Source organism: Ziziphus jujuba, chromosome 12 (genome assembly GCF_031755915.1).
Source record: "Ziziphus jujuba cultivar Dongzao chromosome 12, ASM3175591v1".
Classification (NCBI taxonomy): Eukaryota; Viridiplantae; Streptophyta; class Magnoliopsida; order Rosales; family Rhamnaceae; genus Ziziphus; species Ziziphus jujuba.
In genome coordinates, this window is record NC_083390.1 from 3,426,388 (window position 1) to 3,452,045 (window position 25,658).

General features: G+C 31.1%; 2 protein-coding genes across 4 annotated transcripts; one reads left to right on the forward strand and one right to left on the reverse strand.

The window, feature by feature from the left end:
* The first annotated feature begins 3,711 nt into the window (after positions 1-3,711).
* Positions 3,712-10,201, forward strand: LOC107428319 (protein indeterminate-domain 5, chloroplastic). Of its 3 annotated transcripts, XM_016038841.4 has the most exons (5): positions 3,713-4,398; positions 4,780-5,176; positions 7,063-7,520; positions 7,611-8,376; positions 9,614-10,201. In XM_016038841.4, exons 1-4 carry the CDS (start codon positions 4,248-4,250, stop codon positions 8,327-8,329), a joined length of 1,725 nt encoding a protein of 574 aa, XP_015894327.3. In that variant the 5' UTR covers positions 3,713-4,247; the 3' UTR covers positions 8,330-8,376; positions 9,614-10,201. The 3 variants fall into 3 exon arrangements, with proteins under 3 accessions (XP_048318433.2, XP_015894327.3, XP_015894326.3); XM_048462476.2 differs by having other exon boundaries at positions 3,712-4,398; positions 7,063-8,376; positions 9,568-10,201; XM_016038840.4 differs by having other exon boundaries at positions 3,714-4,398; positions 7,063-8,376.
* A 5,709-nt stretch (positions 10,202-15,910) lies between these two features.
* Positions 15,911-20,835, reverse strand: LOC107428314 (protein indeterminate-domain 5, chloroplastic). Its single transcript, XM_016038836.4, has 4 exons — positions 20,602-20,835; positions 20,122-20,469; positions 19,525-19,921; positions 15,911-17,374 (listed from the first exon to the last, which is right to left on the reverse strand). Exons 2-4 carry the CDS (start codon positions 20,276-20,278, stop codon positions 16,183-16,185), a joined length of 1,746 nt encoding a protein of 581 aa, XP_015894322.1. The 5' UTR covers positions 20,279-20,469; positions 20,602-20,835; the 3' UTR covers positions 15,911-16,182.
* Between the last annotated feature and the right edge of the window lie 4,823 nt (positions 20,836-25,658).

Below are 25,658 nucleotides of genomic sequence, written 5' to 3' on the forward strand. Positions count from 1 at the left end.
GGTGTAAAAAAAAATAAAAAATAAAAATAAAAAAATAAAAATAAAATAAAAATAAAAATCATGCAATATTTTATTTTCCAAGTGTATTGTATGACGATTTTCGATATGTTTATCAACTAATATTCTCCTTTTCTAATCTTTTTGCAATTTATAAAAAAACACTAAGTTTATTAGTTGAAGTGGACAAAGTTGGTTTGCGTTGTATAAGAGTAATTAAATTTATTAATTAAATTTTGAATAACAAAAAATATTTTTTTATTCAATTTGTTTACCAATATATTTTATTCATTGATAATTATACATGTAATTACTAACATACTAATAATATAGATTTAATTATCCCTTTTTTCAAAAATTTAAGGATGAAAGATAAAAAAACATTTTACCATTTTTTTTTTTTCCTTCTATGCTGCGGCCAATCAAACACATTCATTCAAACAACTATGAACACGCATATGTTATTATTATTATGTTTTTGGGTAAAATTATGCCTTACAACATATCAAAAACATTCGGACCAAAAAGAAAAAAAAAAAAAAAGTAATTTGTTTCTTTCTCATTTTCCTTTTTGCAATTGGAAGAAGAAAAGAAAAAAAGATAAAAGAGAAAATCAGACAGAATAATCGCAGTACAACCAGTTGTCTTGTCCATGTTGCTCTTGTTTAGAGGCTGCAACAATCTTTCCTTGTTATAATAAATCAAAGCTCCAACAGTTGTGATTGCCAGACTCAAACCCAAAGCAAAACTAAATTGTAAAGTAGTTTGAGCCTTGGCGGTCGGATCGAGAAAACACATCTTCAGACAGGCATGCAACAATTGGCGGCGGGGGAAATTGGGGTTAGGACAGTGTACTTTCTCCTCATTCCCTTCATATATAATTTCAGTATTTTTTTTAATTCATTTTGAATACGTAAGTGTTTCGTAATATTTTTAAGATTTAATAAGAAAATAAATTTAAGGGATATTTTAAAAATTTTATAAAAAATTATGATGAACATTTAAAAATTTATACGTGGATATTATGGATTTTTTAATTAAATTGTGATGAAATTAACATGGAATATATGGATAGAAATATTATATTTTACCAGAATTTATAAATTTATTTTTTTAAAATAAAAATGTCCTATATTGAAAAAATGGAAATTTATAGAAATATGGCGAAAGTTATTGATATTGAAGTTAATAAGTTATTTTTCCTCTCAGAGGGTCTCTGTTTCACATTGTAGTACACCTCCAAGATTGCCTGAATTTTTTATATTTCCTTCACCAAATTGGATTAGATGTGTCATTTAGGCTTATCATGATATATAGCCCAAAAGCAAAATGGGCTTTCTTCTAAGCATCAAATTGACAATAGCCCTTTTGTTAGTTTATGTACTATCACTTTTCAAAGTGGTGAGTCCTAAAAAAGATTGGGTGGCAGCTACAAAAGAGAATTTACCTCTGCAAATGGATGGGAATGTAAATTGTAAAGCTAGAATACAAAATGAGTAAAAGTAAAACTAAATAATATAAAAGTTAATAAATTAATTGTTACAAGAGGGTGTTAGTGGAGTAAGTGAGGTGCTGATAGTGGTAAAAATGGAAAAACAATATACATATATATATATATATATATATGTATATATTGTATTTTACAACATTGTAAAAATATAATATATATATATATACACACGTGGAGATATCGGTATTAATAGAAAAACTGATATATGAAAATGCCGCCGATGTTGAAAATACAAACGTGTCCAAGTGTAGCAGAGGCATCGTGGTGGTATTGCAAAACAGACTGCTGTGTTGTCACTTAATATGCTCTTCCGCTGTTGTAAGTCTCACCGCAGCCCTAGTTGCTTTGTGGCTTATATTTTTGGATTTTCTGGTTTTTTTTTTTTTTTTTTCCCCTTGACAATTTCTCTGTAAATAACTTTTTGTTACTTCTTCTTTGTATTTTTGAGGTTTTTCTTCACTTACAAAAGCCATTCTCTTGACGTTACTCTTATTTATATGCCCCCAAAAAAAAAAAAAAAAAAAGCCACTCTTAGCCATATAGATATTAATATATATATATATATATATATAGATATAGATGACAATATGCATTTGTATAACGTCAAGAACCCAGAAACAAGAAGAACTTCCAATAATAGCTCTTTATAAAGCTCTCCTATGATGGATGACGTTGCTTAGATTATGATGAAAGTTTAACATATAATTTACATGTAATTATGGTAATTATAACTTAATCTATGCTTTATATGTATATATATATACTTATCCAAACTGATATGAGTGAACTAGCTCTAGGCCCGAAGAGGGAATTGCAGCTTGATGGGAGAGAGATAGAGGAAATGTTAGTAAGGGGTTACTGTAAGCAAAATTTGGTAGTCCAAACTCCATCATACGAAAATTTCATGTCCACCCAAAAAAAAAACGAGTTACACCCTCGTTATCCATCAAAAATATTTATATATGACAGTGATGCATATAGTTATAGTTAAGCTGTCATTGTTTTAAAAGAATGACAACTTTGCTGCTAACTCTATCTTCTTTCAAGGAAAAAACAGTAGCTGGCGTGGAATAATAACTGTCGTTCAAAGATTGAAAATCGAAAAATAAAATAAAATAAAAGAGGGAGGAGACGAGGGGAAAAAAAATGAAATGAAAAACTGTCCAAATCATGAATTCAAATTCCTCAAAAAACACACACCCTCATATTTATTATTATATAATTGTTTGGATAGATGAGTGAGAGTTTAAATACTTGAGAATATTTGATGGTTTTTTTACACTAAAATCAATGGTTGAAACTTGGCTGTTACACAAGAAGACAACAGGTAGGTAAAGAATTAAGTAGTGAAGTAGATTAATTAGCACATAGTATAATTAAAACTGTCTAAGTGTAATTAAATTGTTGATTATATAGTGGTTGGATTAATTAGGTCTTTTCTTAGGTCATTTTGATTGTGATTTCGGCAACTTTATTAAAATACAAAATGACTAAATTACCCTTGATTTTTTTCATTCATACCCCATGATGTGACTTGTCGCAATTGCATGGAAGTGAACCAAACCAAGTAGCTGAGCACAACAAAAGAGCTTGACCCATTTTCTTCCTTTCCCATGTCAGTGACCAAAAGGACCTCTCTCAAACGGTAACAGTACACTGCTTTTAAGCCTGATTTTTCAGCCCAACTTCTTCCCCAACCTTCACCCAATCAATCTTCAGGTGTTCTTTTTTTTTTTTTTTTTGGGTTTCCTAATTAATTTCAAAAAAACTAAACCGTTTATTTTCTTACTTTTAAAATCTTTTCCCAACTCACAAAATTATTCAATTCACTGTATATTTTCCCCCCCTTTCTTTTAGGCAATGGTTTACTTAATGATGTATTAATTTTACAGTGAGGCCCACATAGGAACGGTGATGCAGGAAAGTTTGTCTGCAAGTGATTAAGAAGATATGGAATGAGAGAGAGAGAGAGAGAGAGAGAGAGAGAGAGGAGTAGCTGTTCATGCTGCCCTCACACACCAATATCCTATGTCGTTAAGCGGCTGTGGATTGGGTCCACCGACCTGTAGGCCTTACCTTCTCTCTCTTTCTCTTTCTCCTTCTCAATTAATTTTTCAGTTTTGTAATTTATTTAAGGTAGGAAAGAATCAATTAAATGTGGGGAATTTTTATATATATATATATATATATATTAAAAAATTGAAAAAAAATGAGAAAAAAAAAATGAAAAAATGAAAAAAAAAAATATATGCTGTGCATATGTGTTAATGTATCTGCATGACACCAAATCAGAGACAGCAAAGTAAAAATCATTTTTGTTCTAAAAAAAAAAAAAAAATTCATTAAAAAGAAGGAGCTAAAAAAAAAAAAAAAAAAAAAGCAGAGAGCAGCAGAAGTATCAAATGTCCATGGAGATGATTCTTTCTTATTTCTCTCCACTTCCTCTCGGTTGCAGCTTTCCTCCTTTCAGATATTTTTTTTTTTTTTTTTTTGAATTTTTTATTTCTGGCTTCTTTTTTGTTTTGTTTGTCTGTTTTCTATTAATCAATACCCAAAAGAAAAAGCTCTGAATCAATCACGTCTGGGTTTTTGGGTTTTCTTTTTGGGATAAGATTTCTAAGAGAGACAAACTCAAATTGCATGTTGGGTTTTGCTGGTTTTCTAGAATTCAGCTTTGTTTTGTGACCAGAAAAAAAGAAAGAAGCAATTTTTTTAATTCTACAACCTCACAAAGAAAGCTATGGCTGCATCATCTTCATCAGCAGCAGTTTTCGGAATTAGAGAAGAAGACCAAAATCAGATGAAACAGCAGCATTCCACAACACCAACGTCTTCAACACCACCTCCAGCACCACCCCAGAAGAAAAAGAGAAACCAACCAGGAACACCAAGCAAGTATCCAAAAAACCCAATTTTATCCATACACCTAAAAGATCTACTTCAATTCTTTTTGATATATATATATATATATCATTTATTCGAGTATAATTCCGACTGTATTCCATCCAAAAATTTTCTTTTCTTAATTCGGACCGGCTTTTAATTGATTAGGAACCCTAATTCATAGATGAATTCAAATGGGTATATAAGATGTTCTTGTTTTGTTTTGTTTTGGTTTTTCTTTTTTTTAAATAAAATTAGAACTTACAAGTTAAGTTTTATTTTATTTTTTTGTTAAACAAAAAAAAAAAAAAAAAAAAAAAAAGAAGAAAGGAAAAAAGAAAGAAATTTTATTTTTAATAATTTGTTGTTTGGCATTTTTCATATAACAGATCCAGATGCGGAAGTGATAGCACTATCTCCCAAGACCCTAATGGCAACAAACAGATTCATATGTGAGGTATGCAACAAAGGGTTCCAAAGAGAGCAAAACCTACAGCTTCACAGAAGAGGACACAACCTGCCTTGGAAACTAAAGCAGAAGACTACAAAAGAACCAAAGAGAAAGGTGTATCTGTGCCCCGAGCCCACATGCGTTCACCATGACCCTTCGAGAGCTCTTGGCGATCTCACTGGCATCAAAAAGCATTACTCGAGAAAACATGGTGAGAAAAAATGGAAGTGCGAGAAATGCTCTAAAAGATATGCTGTTCAGTCCGATTGGAAAGCCCATTCCAAAACCTGTGGTACAAGAGAATATAGATGTGACTGTGGAACTCTTTTCTCAAGGTAATTTTATATTCATTTTATTAATTTCTCTTCTCTTTTATTATATATTAATCTCTTAATCTTAAAATTCTTCTTAATCTCATTCTTTCTTCCACAATCTACTTGCATCCATTTTTCTCTAGCAAGTGTGTGCTTGTCTAATAACTTGGTTTCTTTTTAGGTTTAGCTAGCTCATAATCCTTCCCATGAGTGACAAATGAATGAAAAAAGTGTTCATGCTTTTTGGTTTCTGTTTTCTCGCAAATGGGTTTCTTTTTCTTTTTTTTTTTTGGGGATTATTTTTTTATTTTTTTCCATTGGTACGGTAGAGAAGAAACTAGCAGAAAAACATGCCCCCACGTGAATAATCTCTGGAAACTGCCATGGTCGTAGAGGTTACAGAATACCGCACATCAAAATTTTTAATCAAAGTTTTTCCTTTTTTCTTTTTTCTTTTTATTATTTGGTTTTAATATATATATATATATATTTTTCTTTTCTTTTCACCTCGGAAACAACGCCCTTTTTTTTGCTCTCTACTTTTTTTTTTTTTCCTATTCACGTGTTGCTATGCCATGTAGAGAGGATGGTACTGGTGGCGTTGTTACCAGGTTTGTTCTCTTATGGGTTGGCTAGATGTGATCAGTACTGTGCACTTGCAGCTACTTCTTTTCATGATAACGTTTGGTTTTGGGTCCCCTTACAAAATCTCTCTCTCTCTCTCTCTTCTCTCTCTCTCTTCTCAATCAACTGGTTTTCAGATGTTTTTCTTTTCTTTTTCTTCATCACCACCATTTTTGCCGTTTCAAAAACATGTGGTTGTGGTTCGATAATAATGGCAGTCTCATCTGGGGTTGACTGTTGAAAGAAATATAATATACAGAGAATAAGAATGAGAATTAATTAATTGAAAGGAAACAATATGGGAAATAAAAAAAAAGAAAAAAAAATCAATAGGGTGTGCTTTGAGAATAATTTCAAAAACTGGAAAAAAGCCAGGCATTTCATGAGTTGTGCATTAAATGAGAACAAGTCCTCAAATGGGGTTTGTTGATTGATTACTTTTCATCACGCTGAATTCAATCTCTTGTTGCATTTATTAAACGGTCAGTTCCTGAAATGGTAGCTAGCTCATGGTTGTTTTCAATTCTAATATACTTGGCTACCCCTTATTTATTGTATGTCATATTTATCTCAATATATCTCCATCTCTCTTGGGAAATTTTGGCTAAAACGTTTTTTTTTTTTTTTCTTTCTTTTTTTCCTGCAAAGGTTTCTCACATTGTATACATTGTATATGAGTCTCTCTACCTGCTTGTCTCTACAATATTCTTTTCCTTTTTTGAATTAATCTTGAAATTTCAAAGAAGATTAGGATTTTTAAGTATCGTATTTCCATCTATATCTAGATATATATTTTCAATTTCAATAATGACTTTCAAAATTTTCTTCCTTTTTTACTGGAGAGGAAACTTTTTGTGTCGGTGGAAAATTATGATGAATTCATGGTTTTGTGTTTAAAAACGTTTCCAAAAGGAACATTACTAAATATGGTAATCAATAATTTTCTTCAATACACATTCTCAAGTGTCATAAGCAAAGTTGAGTTAGGCTTCTTTCAATTAAGGAATTTCATTTTCAAATGATTAGGATCATACTCAAAAAATTTCGTGTGTCAAAGTGGGTCCATTTTGCAAAATTTTCAATGGTCCATTGAATATTATCAAAACGCAGTTGTTTCTCATTTCCAATTGTCCTTCCAGTAACGTTATTTCATGATTTCTTTCATTGTTATTTTGTTAAAGTTGATCTATCTGACAAGACTTCTTCTAGGAATTTAAATTTTTTTATTTATTTTAATAATTTTTGCTCTCTGACATATATTTATCAAAATTATTGGTTTTCAGGCGTGACAGTTTTATCACACATCGTGCCTTTTGTGATGCACTGGCACAAGAAAGTGCAAGACACCCTCCCAATTTGAGCACCATTGGAAGCAACTTATTATATGCAAACAATAACACTGGTTTAGGCTTATCCCAAGTGGGTCCTCAGTTATCCTCAATCCAAAACCACAACCACAACAACAACCAATCAAGTGGCGGCGATGTCCTACGTCTCGGTGGCGGCCGATCCGGACAATTCGATCATCTCCTCTCGCCGTCGTCCATCGGTTCTTCTTTCCGAACACCTCAGCAGCCTTTCTTCTTGCCTGATCAATCTAACCACCACCAGTTCCATGAAGAACACCAATCATTGCAACACCAGAAATCATTCCATGGACTAATGCAATTCGCGGAGCTCCAAAGCAACACAAACACCACCACCACCATCAACAACAGCAACAATAATCCTCTTTCCTCTGGTTCCAATCTCTTCAACCTTCCTTTACTTTCCAATAACATCAACAACAATCCCCACAGTAACAACAGTAACAATATTCTACCCTCTTCAGGTTTACTAGTTTCTAATCCTTTCAACAATGAACATAGCACTGGGACCGCCGCCGACATGGTAGTAGGATCGAACATCTATATGACCGGTGAGCACATAACTTCGGGTGTTCCTTCTCTTTTCAGCACTTCACTTCAAAACAACAACAACAACAACAACAACAGCAACAACAGCCATGCTTCTTCAGTCACTCATATGTCTGCAACAGCATTGCTTCAGAAAGCAGCTCAAATGGGTTCGTCAACTTCAACCAACAACACCGCATCGCTGCTAAGAACATTCGGAACATCTTCCACACCCAGTACCGCCAAACCCGAAAGCAGCGGCAGTAGACCTATTGTTCCCGGAAACTTCTGCGGCATGTTCGGCGATAACGATAACAATCTTCAAGACCTAATGAATTCCTTTGCTGGCGGCAGTTCTTCCATTTTCGGAAGCGCATTCGGCGGTGGATTCGATGCGAATCGAGGGAATTTGGAGCGAATGGAAGAGGGTAAATTGCACCACAATGTTACGGTGAGCATTGGAGGATCTGATAGGTTGACGAGGGACTTTCTTGGGGTTGGAGAAATAGTGAGGAACATGAGCGGAGGGTTTGGGCAGAGAGAGCAACAAAACCGCCATTCTCAGCAACAGAGCTTGGAGATGGGTTCGTTGGATCCGGAGCCTGGTGCGCCGTCAAGCCAATCTTTCGGAGGAGCAGCTGGGAATTTTCAGTGAAACAAAGATTATAAGAAGAAAATGAAGAAGATACAGAGACAAGGAAGGTACGTGAAAATTAGTGGCGACGTAGATTAAATGATTATAAATGCTAAAAATTAAAAAATAAAAATAAAAAAAGAGTAAATTTAGTTAGTTTTCCTTGGTAATTGTTAATTATTTATTTATTACTTTTTCTGACATATTGTCTTGCATAGAGGCAGTCATGGGGCTTTATGACTTGTAGTACTTTATATGCTTTTGTTTGTTTTCTAGTCTTTTTTGGTTTTATATCTTTTTTCGCTTTTTTTTTAATTTTCAAACTTTTGTGAATTTTTTATTATTTTTAATCTGGGCTGGCAAGGGTCACGAGTTTGAGATATGCTCCTGTAAATATCTAGTCTCTCACCACTATGATTAGTATCATAATAATGTTTCACTTTTTCCGTTAATTAAAATATAATTGAGATGTCTATGCTGGGACAGTTTGGTTGAATTATCCACATTATTTAAAGTTTTCACTCCAAATAACCTAATGACAAAAAAAAAAAAAATATATATATATATATATAACCGAGAGATGAGATAAATTATCTGATTTTGTTATTTTTTATTTATAACTTGAATTGTGTGTAAATTAAATCTTAAGGTAGTAACAGTGAAGTACATTACTTGCACAAAATAAAATTGCAAATATATACATACTTTTGTATCTATGTCTTTTATTTACTTCTATTTGTATGATATTATCCATTTGGTGTAGTTCAAACGCGTTTCAACCATGCATAACAAAAAAAGAAAATGATTTGTAGTTCAAACTCAAATGAGACATATTTTGGGAAGATTTTATGTAAAATAATAATATGTAAAAATAAAAATTCCTCAAAATAACGATTAAGTAAATTATTTTTTGTTGGGTGGCGAATTTTAAGAGATATAAGCTAGATTTATCATGAAGTGCATACTATTTATCCTATATTGCATGCATGGAGCTGAATATTGATCCTTTCTTTGCTATATTGTTTCTATTGTGATAAGAAATATTTGCAAACATGAAATAATTAAAAATAAGCCAAGGTAGATTCTTACTAAAAAGCTTTAAGCCTTTTTGATTTCAATAAACTTGCACAGTTAGGCATATTTCTATAGAATATTAAAGAAATCGGAATATGATCAGCATAATCTTGCCTATAAGCTCTTTTTATTTTTTAAAAATATATATGTTTGGATCTTTTTGATATATCTTTTTTTATTCACAGAGGATCAACAACTTCAACTTCTAAAAATGTCTTGCCCTTTTTGCAGGTATTTCCAAACTTTGTTTATGAATCAAAATAGACCGTTTTACTCTCAACTTTTGGATGCACAGTATATGTTTTCTGACTGAGCAATATCTGATCAAATGCTAAAGGAGTTTTCGACACCTCACAAAAGGAATGCGGTTTTAAGCTACTTCAAGCTGTATATCCTATCTTTTTGCTCCTCTATGGTGTTACTGGGGTTTCAAACAATGGAAGCTAGCTAGTTAAAGAACATCTTTCATAGTTTTTTTTTTTTTTTTTTTTTTCCTCTCCCGTTTCATGATGTTGAATTGGTGTTATTTTATGCACTAATACTTACAAACAGAAAAATCGAAGCTCTCATAGAAAACTATCACAAATATTCCAAACACAAATTGTATTGGGAATGAGGGATTTTGTTTAGCTTCAAGCCTGATCGAACCCAATACCTGGTGTTAACCTTGCCATCTAGGCTGTCTTCAAAGAAACATTTGTTTTACTATTTGAAGAGATCTTAATTACAAGAGCTCAATAGATCTTGTCAGAAAAAAATTTTATTTTTGGAGAGGTTTTCAGTAATAAAAGAAGACAAAAAATAAAATTGTTCCCACTTCGATCTTAATGTCAATTGAAAGGATTTTCCTTTTTTCGTTGAGGGAGAAAATAATTTTCTTCTCAATATTTTATATATATATATATATAATGTCGGCAGACGCTTCTTTATTTATTTATTAGTTTTATATATTTTTGAATTTTGAGGCAGCAAATGGGTTTTTTCTTCGACTACTGGCTATGTAGGAATACAATAGGAATATTGATATCCAAATGTTGATGGTAATTAAGTCTGAAGATGCCAATTTTGTTATGTAGATACATAAATCCATGCATGGTCCAAAAAACTGACAGTGACTAGCACTCTACGATGTCTTCATGTTAAATTTATCGTACAGTATAAAACGATCACGACATCAACTGGCCCTCAACAACCTACAACCATGCCATGGTACATATTTTGTTTTCGGTCTTATATACATATAATATATCTTCTTCTTTAATTTAATATACATATATTTCTGAAAAATGTTTATACAATATTTTGCAATCTACTGGAATTCTTTGGATCCCATGGCCCAATTCTGGTACAAAAAAACTGAGAAAACAATTATTATTTGTTTGTACACGTTTCACTGCCTTCAAGGTCAAACAAGTCCAGCAGCTAGGTGACAAGATTCAATTAAATTAATTGGTAGGACGATTTTATATATATATATATATATATATATATTTTACTGATCATATAAGCATAAGGCAGGTAGAATAATGTTACTTGCTATGATTGATATAGAAATGAAAAAACATCTACCTAGCAGTCTATATATATTATATATGTGCATACTCGATATCCTCATTGAGCACATGATTTTGGGTTATATATTGGTTCTAGTTCTTATCTTTTATACAATTAATAAATGTTTTAAAAGATTCATGTATATAGTAATATGAGATCCCACATGCATGTTAATTATTACATAGTAATTCAAGAAATGCCTTATCAACAACAACAACAACAACCAAAAAAAAAAAAAAAAAAAAAGGGAAGAAGAAGAAGAAGAAGAAAAAGAAAAAGAAGAAAGAAAGAAAGAAAGAAAGAAGTGGCTTATGTGTGTATTGCATCGAATAATTACCAAAATGTTTAACTTATTTTCTAATCATGGACAATTAGCCTTATCATATTCATTCACCCTTAAGTTATACGTATTTGGGAATGTCTGATTTTTTCAGGCATAGCATTAATTAATACTAGTATTACAAGTTATTTCCTGATTTATGAACTGACGTATATAAACAGCAGATAATAATTTCCACTTTTTTACATTAATTAAGTTTTTCTTTGTAATTAGGTGATGTGAATTACAGTAATATTAATTTCCATTGAGTAAGATTTTATTAATTGTTTCGTCGACTCTTTGACAAACTAGAATATGCATACCAATAGGCACTTCAATTTTATGTGGTTTTGGTTTGTTTATTTCTTAATTTGCATATTGTTTTTTTCCCCCTTTTTTCTGGTATACACTATACGGAACATAAAATAACAATAAGCATAATATTTTGGTTTTATGATTGTTGGGGACGGAAGATGGAGATAGAATAATTATTCCTTCCCTGCCTTAATTTGTTAATCAAAAAAATATCTCAAAGATACATTAATGGAGTTATTGGTAAAGATCAATATCAATAATTTCCTTTATCAATCAATTAATATAAATATATATATACAAAAATTGTCACAAGACTTCTTTTATCCGTCCTTAGATTTTTTACCATTGAAATTTGAAAAAAATATTTTAAGCTGATATGGATCCAACAAAAATTTACTTGAGTTTTTTAAAATTTTAATATTTTATTAAATCCATATAAATTTTAAATATACTTTTAAATTTTAATTTTTAAAAAAATTGAAATGCTAATAATAAAAATTTTGATGAAAAATCCATTAAAATATCTTCATAGGAAATTGACTGACATATAAAACCTACATATCTTTATAATTCTTATACACGGACACTAGCGACAGGTACTAAAACACCAAGAATTGGACAAAATAAATTGTGTTATCACTATTTTGAAGTAATTGGTCATCAGTCAATGTATAGGCAATAGTACAAGGTGTAATGAGCTAGTGACCGATGCAAAAAGGCCATCGTTTTTTTTTTTTTTTTTTCCCCTTTTGTTGATTGTTTCAATAGTTCAAACGTTTTATGGATGAGAGACAAAGAGATCAGAAAGCATATACCTCCCTCTCCAAAGACAATTAAAATTAAATTAAATTAAATAATAAATAAAGAAAAGAAAAGAAAGGGAAGAAACCTAGCTATCTTTCAAAGTTCATAATCTCCATTTCCATACTCCCAAAAAAAAGAAAAATGCTTGGGTATTTAATTAATTTATAAAAAAAAAATACAAAAAGCAGCTATTGAATGCGGATTTCGAGCGTGGCAGTTGACATTTTGTTGAAACACTATATTCTTCCTTACTATCGTCAACAGGTTGACATTTGTTCCAAAAACCCATTACTTTGTTAGCTTCTCGATCATTCCAAGATTTATTGTTGACATTTGTTCCAAAAACCCATTACTTGTTAGCTTCTCGATCAATCCAAGATTTATTATTATTCATTTTCATAATTGAATTCCTCTTCCTGAAATCATGGAACTCTTTCCCAACCCCAGAAGAAATTGTAATCATAGTTAATTAATTAATTAAAAGTATATTTTTTTTTTAGAAATAGTTTATTAATCAATTATTTACAAATTTCAAGTGTAAATTTTAATTAATATTAATTATTTACAATTAATATTAACTGTATTATTCAAATTTAGTTGTCCCGATCTTTAAATTTCGGGTTTCATATTAGCTAAGTGGTCCTGATTGACCTTTTCATTGCACTGTCTGTTATAATATTAACGTATTTTGTATAGACATAGATAAAAGCATAACTAGTCAAATTTGGTTAGTCAGTAAATAATTCAATACCTTTCCAGCTCGTTACATTCCAAGTGTGTGTGTGTGTGTGTTTGTTTTCTTCTTCTTCATTTTTTTTTTAATTATTATTATTATTTTTTTTTGAAGATTAGCGTTGACTAACTTCCCAGCGTGCTGTAGCTTTCAATTTTTGGGTTCTACAATACAGCAGTACTTCCATCAAATAAGCCAAACCACCGAGATAAATAAATTCCAGCTTCCCAAAAGGTACCACTCAATCCCATATAACTGAACCATGATCACCCACAAAATAAAAATAAAAATAAAACCGAGTGCATTTATCTATAATAATTATAATTACAAGAAATTTTGGCAAATATATAGTACAAAATATAGTTTGGGTGGTATGTAATATTGATAGAGAGAAACCGTTGTTTACGAAGAAGAAAAGAAAAACTGGGCTATTAACTATCAACCACTGTCCCCACTCCAGATCTGTATGCCACCAAACCAATAAAGTAGTGTTTCATTTAGTAACGGAACCATTTTTTTTTTTTTTTTTATTTTTTCAATTTGGTGGTGGACGTTTGTACATATAAGGAAATATATGTATGTGAGAAAAAGCAAAGTAATAATTCAAATTAAAATGATTGGGTTCATTTTGTTGCGTTTTATATTTTGTTCTGCCATTTTTTTTTATTTTTTTTGGGTAGAGATTATTTTTTGACCAATAAAGGTAGACATATAAGGCATTATTTTGGAGCCGAATCCCTGGTTCGTCCTAGTATCTTTAATGCATAATTATAACTTGGCTTATAATATTTGAGAGCTATTCTTCGGAGATTGCACTGAGAATTTTATTTTATTTTTACGGACATATATATATTTTGATGCATGCATATATATATATATATATATATATATATGCATGCATATAATTATTGGTTTATTGACCTGGCCATTAGCAATTTATCTCAGCAATATGATCATTAATTCCAAAGTAATTTCATAGTGAAACTTTTTTTTTTTTTCTTTTTTGTTTTTGAGTGAATAATTTCATAGTGAACCTAGCTATTCAAATTTAGAGTAGCTCGTTTTTATATCACATGACGTACTTATGGCGGGCCTCTATCATAGAGAGGAATCTGGGTACAGTAGTTATGCACGTGAGCAAATAGAGTCTTTTTATTTATTTATTTATGTTTTTATGGATCTGTGTTTAGAAAATGAATAATTAATTACTCTGGGAGTACGAATTAAGCTCGCTGATTAATTTATGCTGATTTTCTTAACATTTTACCAAACTTAACTTGGCTTTAATTCAGTTAATCAAAGAACTAGCTGCGTCTACTATTTCCTTTCACAAACCGAAGATATTGTAGGCACGCCAATTTTTGGTTAGGAGAATATGTCCTTACTGTTGTTAGCTTATTGTTCGGTTTATATCTAGGACCCTACTATACATATATATACACTCCTATATATATATATATATATATATATAAATATATCTTAATTATTATTATTATCATCTCTAAATATATGGTGGTTATGAGAGTCATGTTAAAAACTTTATTGAACTTTAGGGACTGTTTGATTGAATTATATATTTGAAGACGTCATTGGATGACATATATATATATATATATAGAGTATGCACTAATGTAATATAAAACTATTTTATAAAGAATCTTATATATTGAGATTTTATTAATATAAATGACTTTTCTTCAATGTTACACCACTTGTTTGCATGGACGAGAGTGATGTTTGAATTTCATTGGCTTTGTTACAACTTGTTGGGATTTTTGCGTATGGCCCCCTCAACTTTTATGATTTTGCATTTTTTTTTTTTTTTTTTTTTGGTTATTCTATTTCTTGAATGTTACGAACGAGTCACGAGACATATGAAGGACAATTATTTAAGGAGAAAATTATAACAAAACTGTAATTAGAGTGCAAAATCACGGAAAATTGAAGAAGCAAGAGGAGAAAAGAAAATCCTATTGCTGATACATACATATATATATATATATATATATATTTTGGGAACATAAATAACGAGTAAAATAAAAGTAGACAGAGATTGCTAGGATTTCAAATTAAATGGGAGTCAACTAGTGTGTTGTATATATAGAATTAGAACGTGGGCAAACGAAGTTCAATTAGGTCAGCCTTAATTTAAGGATCTATTTGTAAACATATTTAGTAGTAAGTGTTAGGTATTAGGTGGCCGAACAAATTCTTCTTAATACTATACAAACATCAACCAACATTATTTTTCTCTCTATAGTCTATATTGAATTTTATTTATCTATATTTAATTTATGAATAGGAATTTTTAAATTGTTATTGCTGGAATATAGCAAGCAGACAAATAAGAAATTAAATTCTTGCTTGTCGAATATGTTGGAACGTAGTCATTGAGAAGATTCTCAAAAAGATTAGTGGCTCCGCCTCTATATCTTTTTCTGCCGTGTGACATTCTGATGCCACCCCATCAACATGGCTTACAAATAACACATTAATTTCCATCAATTATTTAATTATGAACTTCAGAACCAACTCTAAAACTTTTCATTTTTTTTTTATTTAAAAATATTTCCCAGTTCCCACAATATTATTTAATTCAATCTATATATATATATATTGAATTCTGATTCCAATATAAATATTATTGTTCAGATAATCTGTCTCAATCTTTGTCTCATTTTATGTCCTGTTATTGATTGATTACACATGCATATACATTTCTATAAATAAGAGAGATCTAACAATATATATATATATATATTATCACATCCAAAGAAAAAAATAAATAAGTAAATACAAATAATGGTACAGAAATATAATAACTGATATTTAAAATTGGATGGAAATGTAAGCCTTAAGGCGCGCGTTCACATTAAATTAAGAAAATGAAACAGTAATTAATGGTAGGGGGTTAATCTTAAAACTTGCTAGCTCACTTAATTCTCGTACTTCCTTAAATATTCAACACTCACCACCTAAACACGGAATTCTGTGTTATTTTTTTTTTCTTCTTTCTTTTTTTTTTTTTTTTTTTCAATTCCCCTCTTGGAAACTTATATAATGTAAACATTTATTTCATTGAAGAGCTGTGCCTCTAAAAGGTTGACTACCTTGCGTTGACTTCAACTGTGGGTCTAAAGAAGTCATACTAGTCATTCCATGTTGTTGCTGTTGATGTTGAAGATCTCTTTGTGAGTACCCACCACCCATATTTCTTACTATGCCACCAACCCCGAGAAAATCCAACGTTAGTTTATCCGAACCTCCAAAACTCGCTGCCAAGTTCTGATGCAATTTTGCCTCAGCCACACCACCACCACCACCGCCACTGAAGCCACCAAAGGTGTTGTCCTGTCCTTGACCTCCTCCGAACATCGAAGCCGCCGAGGTTCCATTGGCAAGCGAATTCATCAACCCTTGCAAATGGTTCTCATTCTCCACACCACCAATATTCTGAATGCTGTTCGGAGACATGACTTGTCTATCGGATTTAGCAGCGGCGGCGGCGGCTGCAGCTCGATTGGAAGACGAAGCACGCAATGTTCTCAGCAAATTCGAGCTTTCGTTGCTCGTTGTCGACCCCATTTGAGCAGCTTTCTGAAGCAATGCGGTGGCTGACATATGCGGGGCAATGTTTTCGTGTTGAACTGAATTACCAAAGAGTGATGACATGCCTGAACCGATATGATCTCCCATGTTATTAGGGAAAAGTCCGGTACCGCCTTGGCCGGTGTTAGTTCCGTCGTTGAACTGATCAGGACTTATACTGCCAGTGGCATTGCTGTTATTGGAGAAGAATCCAAGGTTGAAAAGATTAGCTGCGGCTGGGCCTGCACCTCCGGATGAGTTGTTACTGCTTGTTTGAAGATCAGGGAGTTGCATGAGACCTTGTAAGGGCTTGTTGGAAAAAGGTATTCCATGGTGGTGGGATTGATGATCTTGGAAAGGTTGATTAGCAGCATCTGGGAGATAGAAAGCGGAGGAGCTGAGATGTTGAGGCGGCGGCGGTGCTCCGTAAGGAGGGTTTGAAGGCTGGATTAGGTGTTCCAATTTGGGTCCTCCAGGATTTCCCAAACGAAGCATGTTGTTTGATGGGTGGTTCTGATTTTGTAGCGACGGAATTTGGGAACCCATCTGCGATAAGCCTAAGCTCATGTGGTTGTTTCCGTAGATATGACCACCTATAGTGTTTAAGCTTGTTGGGTGCCTTGCACTCTCCTGAGCTAGTGCATCACAGAAAGCTCTGTGGGTGATGAAACTGTCCCGCCTATATACAAACAATATTAAGTTAGAATGGAAGGTTAATTATTCCAATTGCATATTTAACATAATGTGTATATATATATATATGTGTGTGTGTGTATATATCAGTAGAATGTAAAATAAAAAAAAATAAAAAAAAAAAGATGTTTATCATTATAATGAATTTTTGTATCAATTAATGTACATTGGAAATTTACTTTCAGTGTTAGGAGGGGTTTGAACCGTACGTTCATGCAAGAACAAAAAAATGTTTTTACCATACATAGAGAGAAGACACTTTGAGTGCATTAATTTATATGAATGGTCTGTATACTTCCAGGAAGTTTCGTACTTTTTTTTTTTATATTGTATATATCTATGATGGTTCTCTTATTTCCAAATCCTTGATAAATTTAAATTTTTTTATTCTGGGTTCATCTTATCAACATTATAGAACATTTTTTGTTCTATAATGAGTCATAAAATTAATTTTAATTTTGGACATAAATTTATCTAGAGAAAAATCATATATATATATATATATATATATGAGGGATGGAAAAAAAAAAGAAAAAATAGTTAAAGGGGATTATAAACCTGACCCTACTTACAAGATTCCAAAAGAATGTTATTTAGTCACCCTTCTATGGAGAAATATATAGTAGATATTGAAAAATTATCACAGACATATATATATATATATATATAAAAGAGGGGTCGATCAAGAATGCTAGACTTTACCGACATTGTGTATATAGGAAAATTGAAATGCGTAAGGAAGCTTAAATGCATGGTCCAAAATAGGACATCTAGGATGGAATATGAAAGCGAATGAAAAACCAATCAAATTCAAGCTATATGCCATCTTTGTGTCGTAGCTCTTCAATCAGTATGCAAGAAAATTTCTTCCAAAGTTTCATGAAATCCCAGAAACCCATTTCAGTGGGGGATCTTCAACTCAATTGAAACAAATGAACAGTTTTTTTTTTTTTTTTCCCCATTAAAAGAATAGTTTCCATATACATGAGTCCCGATAAAATGATATATCACGGGCTCACAAAACCCCTAATCATTTAAACAATTTACCCCATGAGAGACCACCCAAAAAATTTCAAATAATAATCATTACAGCATATAGTTAAAATTATAAAATTAAAATTTTTAAAAAAAAGTACTACACTTGAAAAAAAAAATGGTGCTGCACCAATCAAAGAATTACCCAATTAGGGATGAGGAAGAGAGAGAGAAGCATCTTTGGCTCTCAAAAGGGTTTATATTTTTTCATGGGAAGGAGTACCTGAAAGAGGTATTGCTCTGAATTCATATGTATAGCCAACCCGGAAAAGAACAAAAAAACCCAGCAAACATATCCAACTCATATGAAAACAAATTTCACTCTCTCCTATCAAATATCTATATGCTTCCCTCTTACATTGTTATAAAACTACACGTGAGTCGGAAAAAGATGAAAAAGAGGGCGGTGTTTTCGAGGAAAAAAAAAAAAGATGAGCTTTTTTTTTTCTTTGTTTTTTTGTTCTCTCCCATAAATTCTCTCATTTTTTTTTTCTTTTTTTACTTTTCGAACCTGTAAATAAAATTCTCAGTTTTTTTCACAGAGATTACTCACGTGGACTGGAGAGAAACCAGTCCTGAGCTATACCAAGAGAGAGCAAGAGAAAGAGAAAGAAGCAATCCATATATTTCTTCTTCTTTTTTTTTTTGTTTAGCTCTTTTGTGTTGTTTGAGAAAATGTCATCGTAGAGGAAAAAAAATATTATTAATAATACAAAGAAAACGGAAAAAGAGATGACTAGGAAAGCCGTAAAATCATCAGAAAGTTCTTTCCTTATAGCTATAACAGCAGTTCCATATCTGCTAAAACGTACTCTCTTTTCGTTTTATGTTAGACGGGAAAAGAAAAAAGATTCTCTAATCTTTTTTCTTTATAGATTACTATGCGTGTATAAATGATTTTTTTTTCATATAATTTTATTTTACTAGTTGTTGTCACCTAGATTATACTGGGTTACTAGCCCCGTCCCATTACTGGTAATAGGATGCAGAGGCCCAGCGAAAGTAGGCGCTAATGATTTATATTATTTGTGAAAAATTAATAATATGATGCAGAAGAGAGAGAGAGAGAGAGAGAGAGAGAGAGAGAGAGAGTAGATATACCTTGAGAAGAGAGTTCCACAGTCGCATCTGTATTCTCTAGTACCGCAAGTCTTAGAATGGGCTTTCCAATCTGACTGAACAGCATACCTCTTCGAGCACTTCTCGCACTTCCATTTCTTTTCACCGTGTTTTCTCGAATAATGCTTTTTGATTCCAGTGAGATCGCCGAGAGCTCTCGAAGGGTCATGGTGAACGCATGTGGGTTCGGGGCAGAGATAGACTTTCCTCTTTGGTTCTTTGTTAGTCTTTTGCTTTAGCTTCCATGGAAGGTTGTGTCCTCTTCTATGGAGCTGTAGGTTTTGTTCTCTTTGAAACCCTTTGTTGCATACCTCGCATATGAACCTGTTTGTTGCCATTAGGGTCTTGGGAGATAGTGCTATCACTTCCGCATCTGGATCTGAAAATAACCAACAAATTATTACAAAATTTTAATAAATTTTCATTACAAGAGAAAGTTCAAAATAAAATTTTAAAAATTCAAAAAAAAAAAAAAAAAACCCAGTTCAAAAACCCATAAGATGAAAAAACAGAAGTGGATTCAAAATAAGTAATTAGGGTTTGTGAATGGGAATTTATAGAGAGTGAAAAGATACTTGCTTGGTGTTCCTGGTTGGTTTCTTCTCTTCTTTGGAGGTGCTGTAGTTGGAGCAATTGAAGAAGCAGGGGTGGAAGTCGGTTGCTGCAACATCTGGTTTTGGTTTTCTTCTCTTGTGGTGGTTCCAAAAAACGGCATGGAAGATGAAGCAGCAGACATCTTTGGATATTTAGTTTGGCTAAATATTTTCCAAAGCGAATTGAAGAACACTACAAAAATCAAAATCCAAAAGAAAAGAAAAGAAAAAAAAAAAAAAAAAAAGGAAAGGAAAGGAAAAGGAGATAGAAAAATTGAAGTGGTAATATTTCCTCCGAAAGACGACCTTGATTAAGATTTCACAGAAAGACAACCTACAAAACACCAAGAGGAAAGAAAATAAAAGAAAGTATCTCAGAGCGACAACTAGAATCCGGAAATTAAAGAGGAGAAGAAAACAATCAAAAATACCATATAGGCTTTTTTTTTTTTTTTTTTCCTCTTACTTTTGCTTTTGTTTTTAAATGTAAGGGAAACTGATCCAGACACACTTCAAAAATGTTCCTCAATCATTTTTAGTGTCATGTATATACACAACATATACATGTCCACCCATATGCACACCCATCTCTCTTTCTTTCTTTCTTTTCTTTCTTTTCTTTCTTTTCTTTCTTTCTTTCTCTTCCTTTTCTTTTCTTTCTCTTTCCCTTTCTATTTCTATTTCTCTCTTGTGTTTGTGATTTTTAATTTATCATCCTTTTTCCATTAGTAAATATTAATATATTTACACACACCAAAAAATAAAAAAAAATAAAAAAATAAAAATGAGAAAGAGAGAGAAAGAGAAGGGTAATTGTTGTGGGGGCGCTGGTGTCGCTGTTCATGCAGCTCTCACGCAGCCCTAACATGTCGTGTAGTGAGAATGGTTTGGGGCCACCAAGCTGGAAGCCTTACCCTCTTCCCATTTCTCTCCTTCTCTTATTTCGTATCTTCAAGCCTAGCATCCAGACAACCCTTGCTTTCGTCACTTATGCCCACCATCTTTTATATATATATATATATATATATATATACACGTATATTTGCGCCCCCCCCCCCCCCCTCTTCTCTCTCTCTCTCTCCCTCTCTCTCTCTACAAATATATATATACATACACACGCGCAACTACAATACCACACGTACGTACGGTCTCTGGTCTCTATAATATATTTTATTTTATTATTACATTAATTTGAAAACTTGACTTATAGTTGAAGAGAAATTTTTTTATTTAATATATGTTCTCTCATTTTTCATATCTTTTCGATGACAATTCTATAACATGTCTGAATTCCACAAATACACATATGTATGTATTATGAAGTAAGGATTTTAGCATGAATTTTTTTCATTTAGTTAAAGTGATAAATAATATTTATATTTAAATATAAAATATTAAAAATGAGATGTGATAAATTTTATCATTTGCCATATAACGATCATTTATTTATTAAAATTGAAAATCTTAACTAGAATGTTTTTGTGCGTACACACATATATGTATATATATATATATAGATAGATATATAGATACAGAATTTGATTTAGTGGGCTATTTAGCTCACTTTATAATGTTAAATATTAACATGGTATAAAACTAAATAGGTGTAAAGAAGAAAATTCATAGAACTTTTCAATTTTTTTGAAAAAAAAAATCATGAGAGTTTATTTAAATACTATGTGAGAATTTAATTGGCATTACTTATCCTTATTAAATTATTAGTATTAAAAAATAAAAATAAAAAAATTTAAACTAATACTATCATATATAATTTGTCTATGCTATCTCTAAATAATCAATAATAAATGTGAGCTAGATAGATCATTAAAACATTAATATATCTATATATATATATATGCATGCATATTTTAAATATAGTAATTATAAACAAATTTCGGAAATATATATATATATATATATATTTTAAATATAATCAGGGAGTTAAGTTGATCAATATTATGCCAACTTGGTACTAATTAGTTTCATATATGATTCTAGGATGTTATTCTTAATGTATGTCTCTCACAGAAGAAGAGTTTGATATATATGACTACTGAAGAGACAACAGAGTAAGAAATAGTGAAAATTTGGAGCTATTTCTTCAATTGTTATTCTTATATACAATGAATGTAATATTTACAGAGATTCAAATCTATGTTATATTGAAGATTCTCCTATTATTACATAGACAAACTATGTCAGAATTATGCTTCTCCATGCTCTGTTCTTTAGTAAAGCGTATATGGACGATAGGTTGGTTATGAGGGGATAATTCTGGGCTTTGAAATTTATGTAGGCCCTTTTCATTTCCTTATTTGTTTCTCTGTCGCGACTAGTTTCTTTCTTTTTCTTATTTGATTTGAGACGACGCAACTAATTTCTAGTCACATAATCATATAGTGCAAGAAAAAACAAATGGGGCAATTTACTTAATTACAATACCCATAAAAATTTTTGACTTGTAATATTTATGTTTTACAAAATACATTGCCTATATTTTCATTTGAGAAATTTCAAACCATGGATAAATAACAAAAGATTGATATGTAATTCAACAAACCGGGCCCTGAAATACTTACCAATAAATTTTGTTACGTTTTTTCTAATATGGATGAGGACTCAAATTCTAGACCTTAACCATATTATTTTCCCCTCTGGGGACCATTTGCTCACTCTTTGGATATTTATATGCTTTATCTTCAATTACATATTTAAAGTAAACTTTCATCAGATTGATATGATTAGTTTTACTATTGGATCTTTTTTATTAGCAGATACAATTAAAGTTATCTAGCTATTCATAAATGGAATCTTGATACTAAAGCTATAAAATCAACCTAACGTGAACTTTATTCATGTATACCTAAAGATTGGAATAATAAATATCTCAAACCAATATTATAGTAAAGGAATATAAGGCTTTGATTCGTGAGAGAAAAATCCCTGGAGCAGGGCAATAAGGCTAAAATTGCTATTAATCTCTATTCAAATAAACTCAAGGTCAATTTTTCTATTATTTTTCCTAACCGTGAGTGTTGCTTTCCTTTTATTAATTTTGGTGCTACCCTCTTTTGGTAAATGAATTTCTTGTGCTTCTCTTTCTTCCAAGTTTTTTTTCAATTAAAGGAAGTTAGAAATTTGATTGATAGTTCCTTCATGCTAGCTTTGTTGCAGAAATTTAAACCATAGCTAGGGCAGATTCCTACATGTATTGATACAGCAGATCTAGCAAAATAATTAAAATTAATTTGGCCATTTAGTGAAAATTCAGCTGAAAAGTGGACAGTAGTCCAACCAGATACAAGTCTAGGTCTTAAAGAATTTTGGTTTTGATACTACAAAAATAAAGTTGCTATATGTCATTTTCAACACCAAATTGCATGAAAAGCATTTCCCCCAAGAAGGAAGATGATCTGTCTGTGTAAAATCAGTGACCCAATATTTGCACAATATATGGAAACATGCAAGTGAAAAGAAGTATACTTAATCTAGGAAAGCAACCACTTTGAAATTGGAACCCCCTTGTGACTCGTTTTTGTTGTGTTCTAAATTTTCATACTTATAATTTATTAAGGGTAAAACATAGTTGTGGATATTTACAGATTTATAACGAGCACTTTTGCCTATTTCTTAAAAAAGATTAAATGAAACTAATGAACAAGAAACAAAGGCAATTAGTATCCACGGAAAGGAGTGGTTGAGTAGGTTTAATTTTTCCTGAACGAAAATCATTTATATGCATTAACTCTCATATATCTACTACCATTGTTCTGTTGCTCTATATATCCGGTTCTAATTCACAAAAATATTTAAATTTAGTCATGCTAATTTGGCTATGCCTTACCTGGTCCATGGTTTTACATTGATGATCAGAGCTGTTATAATTAATCGTAATATACTGTGTTCGCCTTAATCTACTTTCTTGTAATGTTCTTTTTCTTTACATTTTACATTCTGCAACTTTGACTTTTCACATTTATCTACATTTTTTTATTGTTTCTTTTGACTATTTTAGCACATATGTAAAGTAAATATCTAATGCCGTATCAATTCTTAAAAATATATCAAATAGCAAAAGTTGCATTAACTTGTAACCATTCAGAAAATTTGGATAGAGGAGGGGCCATTATGAAGAAAAAAAAAAAAAGTTTGCTCTTATTCAAGCTGCATAATTCCTTTATCTTTGTGAAATTTGTGTTTTGCGATCGTTATAATTTTGTAATTTAAACTTTTAAATTTTAATGGTTAAATCTCCAATTTGACTAAGCAATAAATTAATAATGTTTTCGTTCATGTAACTGTTTTTTTCTTATTAATCAATATTTTAATTTATTTCTTTGGCCAAATTGAAAATTAAATGAATTTGATATAAATTAAAAATTTGAAAATTTAAATTATTACTTTTAAAAACTCATGATTTAAAATACAAAATTCTACAAATCAAAAATACTAAAATGCAATAAAGCCTTAATTTAATATGCCCCACGCCCGTTGTTTTTTGCGTTTCGTCGTTTTGGCATTGTTAAGTTAATATTTTTACAACTTTTATTTGTATGGATTCAGTTAGGACTGATCTAATTGCTGGTAATAATTTAATTGAAGTAGATTCTTAAAAAATTCTCTCAATAATTTTTTTTGGGGACAATCCTCACATTTTTTTCTTTTGGTGGTTATTTAGTAATTTGGTAGAGTATAATATTTATATATAAATTGAAAAAATGCCAAATGATTTTTTTAGGGAATCTAGAAGTATCACCTGTATGGGACAACATGATCTGTATTCAAATTTCCACAATAAATTTTAAAAAAATAAAAATAAAAATGGTATACACTTCTAACATTCCTATCATTTTAGTGTGACTGAAGAAACAAAGTACTATAATTTCAAGTACACTGGCCCTTCCAACTATAACGCAATATTCTAAATCCTTGGTTTGACTAGAAATCAAAGTACTCTTATGTGATTTTTTTTTTTTTTTTTTTTTTGTTGCAAAGACTTTTTTTTGCTGCAAAGTTGTATAATATTTGTGTGTATATATGTATATATATATATATATATTCAAAAATATATATATACCGATTTTCAAAAATATATATATATACCGATTTTGTTCATATATATTGTATCCAAAATTCGAAATATATTACTCATCAATTCGATCAAACAGTTTGTTACTACTAAAACCATGCATCAGTATATTTTAGACGAGAGATCTTAAAACATCATCATTCTATCTTTAATTTCAGGGTTGGTATTAGTTTACCCTCGGATTATGACATGTTTCTCTTCTTACTTTGCCTCTTAAACTATAATTTATATATCAATTTAGTTCATATATGAATTTTTTTTCTAATGAATTTGGTTAAATTAATTATACACACCGGATAAAAATTACAAGTCCACTGGACTGCAAAGAGTTAATTTGATCAAATTCATTCATTCCAAATGCTAAATTAAATTAAAGTGATACAAAATAATACTTCAGAAAACAAAGTGATAAAAGTATCATAGTTTAGAGTTTA

Coding starts and splice junctions, on each gene's coding strand:
- LOC107428319 (XM_048462476.2), top strand. CDS start 4,248: ATGGCTGCATCATCTTCATCAGCAGCAGTTTTCGGAATTAGAGAAGAA. Junction 4,399..4,779: donor AAACCAACCAGGAACACCAA/GCAAGTATCCAA, acceptor TTCATATAACAG/ATCCAGATGCGGAAGTGATA. Junction 5,177..7,062: donor TGTGGAACTCTTTTCTCAAG/GTAATTTTATAT, acceptor ATTGGTTTTCAG/GCGTGACAGTTTTATCACAC.
- LOC107428314 (XM_016038836.4), bottom strand. CDS start 20,278: ATGTCTGCTGCTTCATCTTCCATGCCGTTTTTTGGAACCACCACAAGA. Junction 19,922..20,121: donor AAACCAACCAGGAACACCAA/GCAAGTATCTTT, acceptor GGTTATTTTCAG/ATCCAGATGCGGAAGTGATA. Junction 17,375..19,524: donor TGTGGAACTCTCTTCTCAAG/GTATATCTACTC, acceptor GTTTGTATATAG/GCGGGACAGTTTCATCACCC.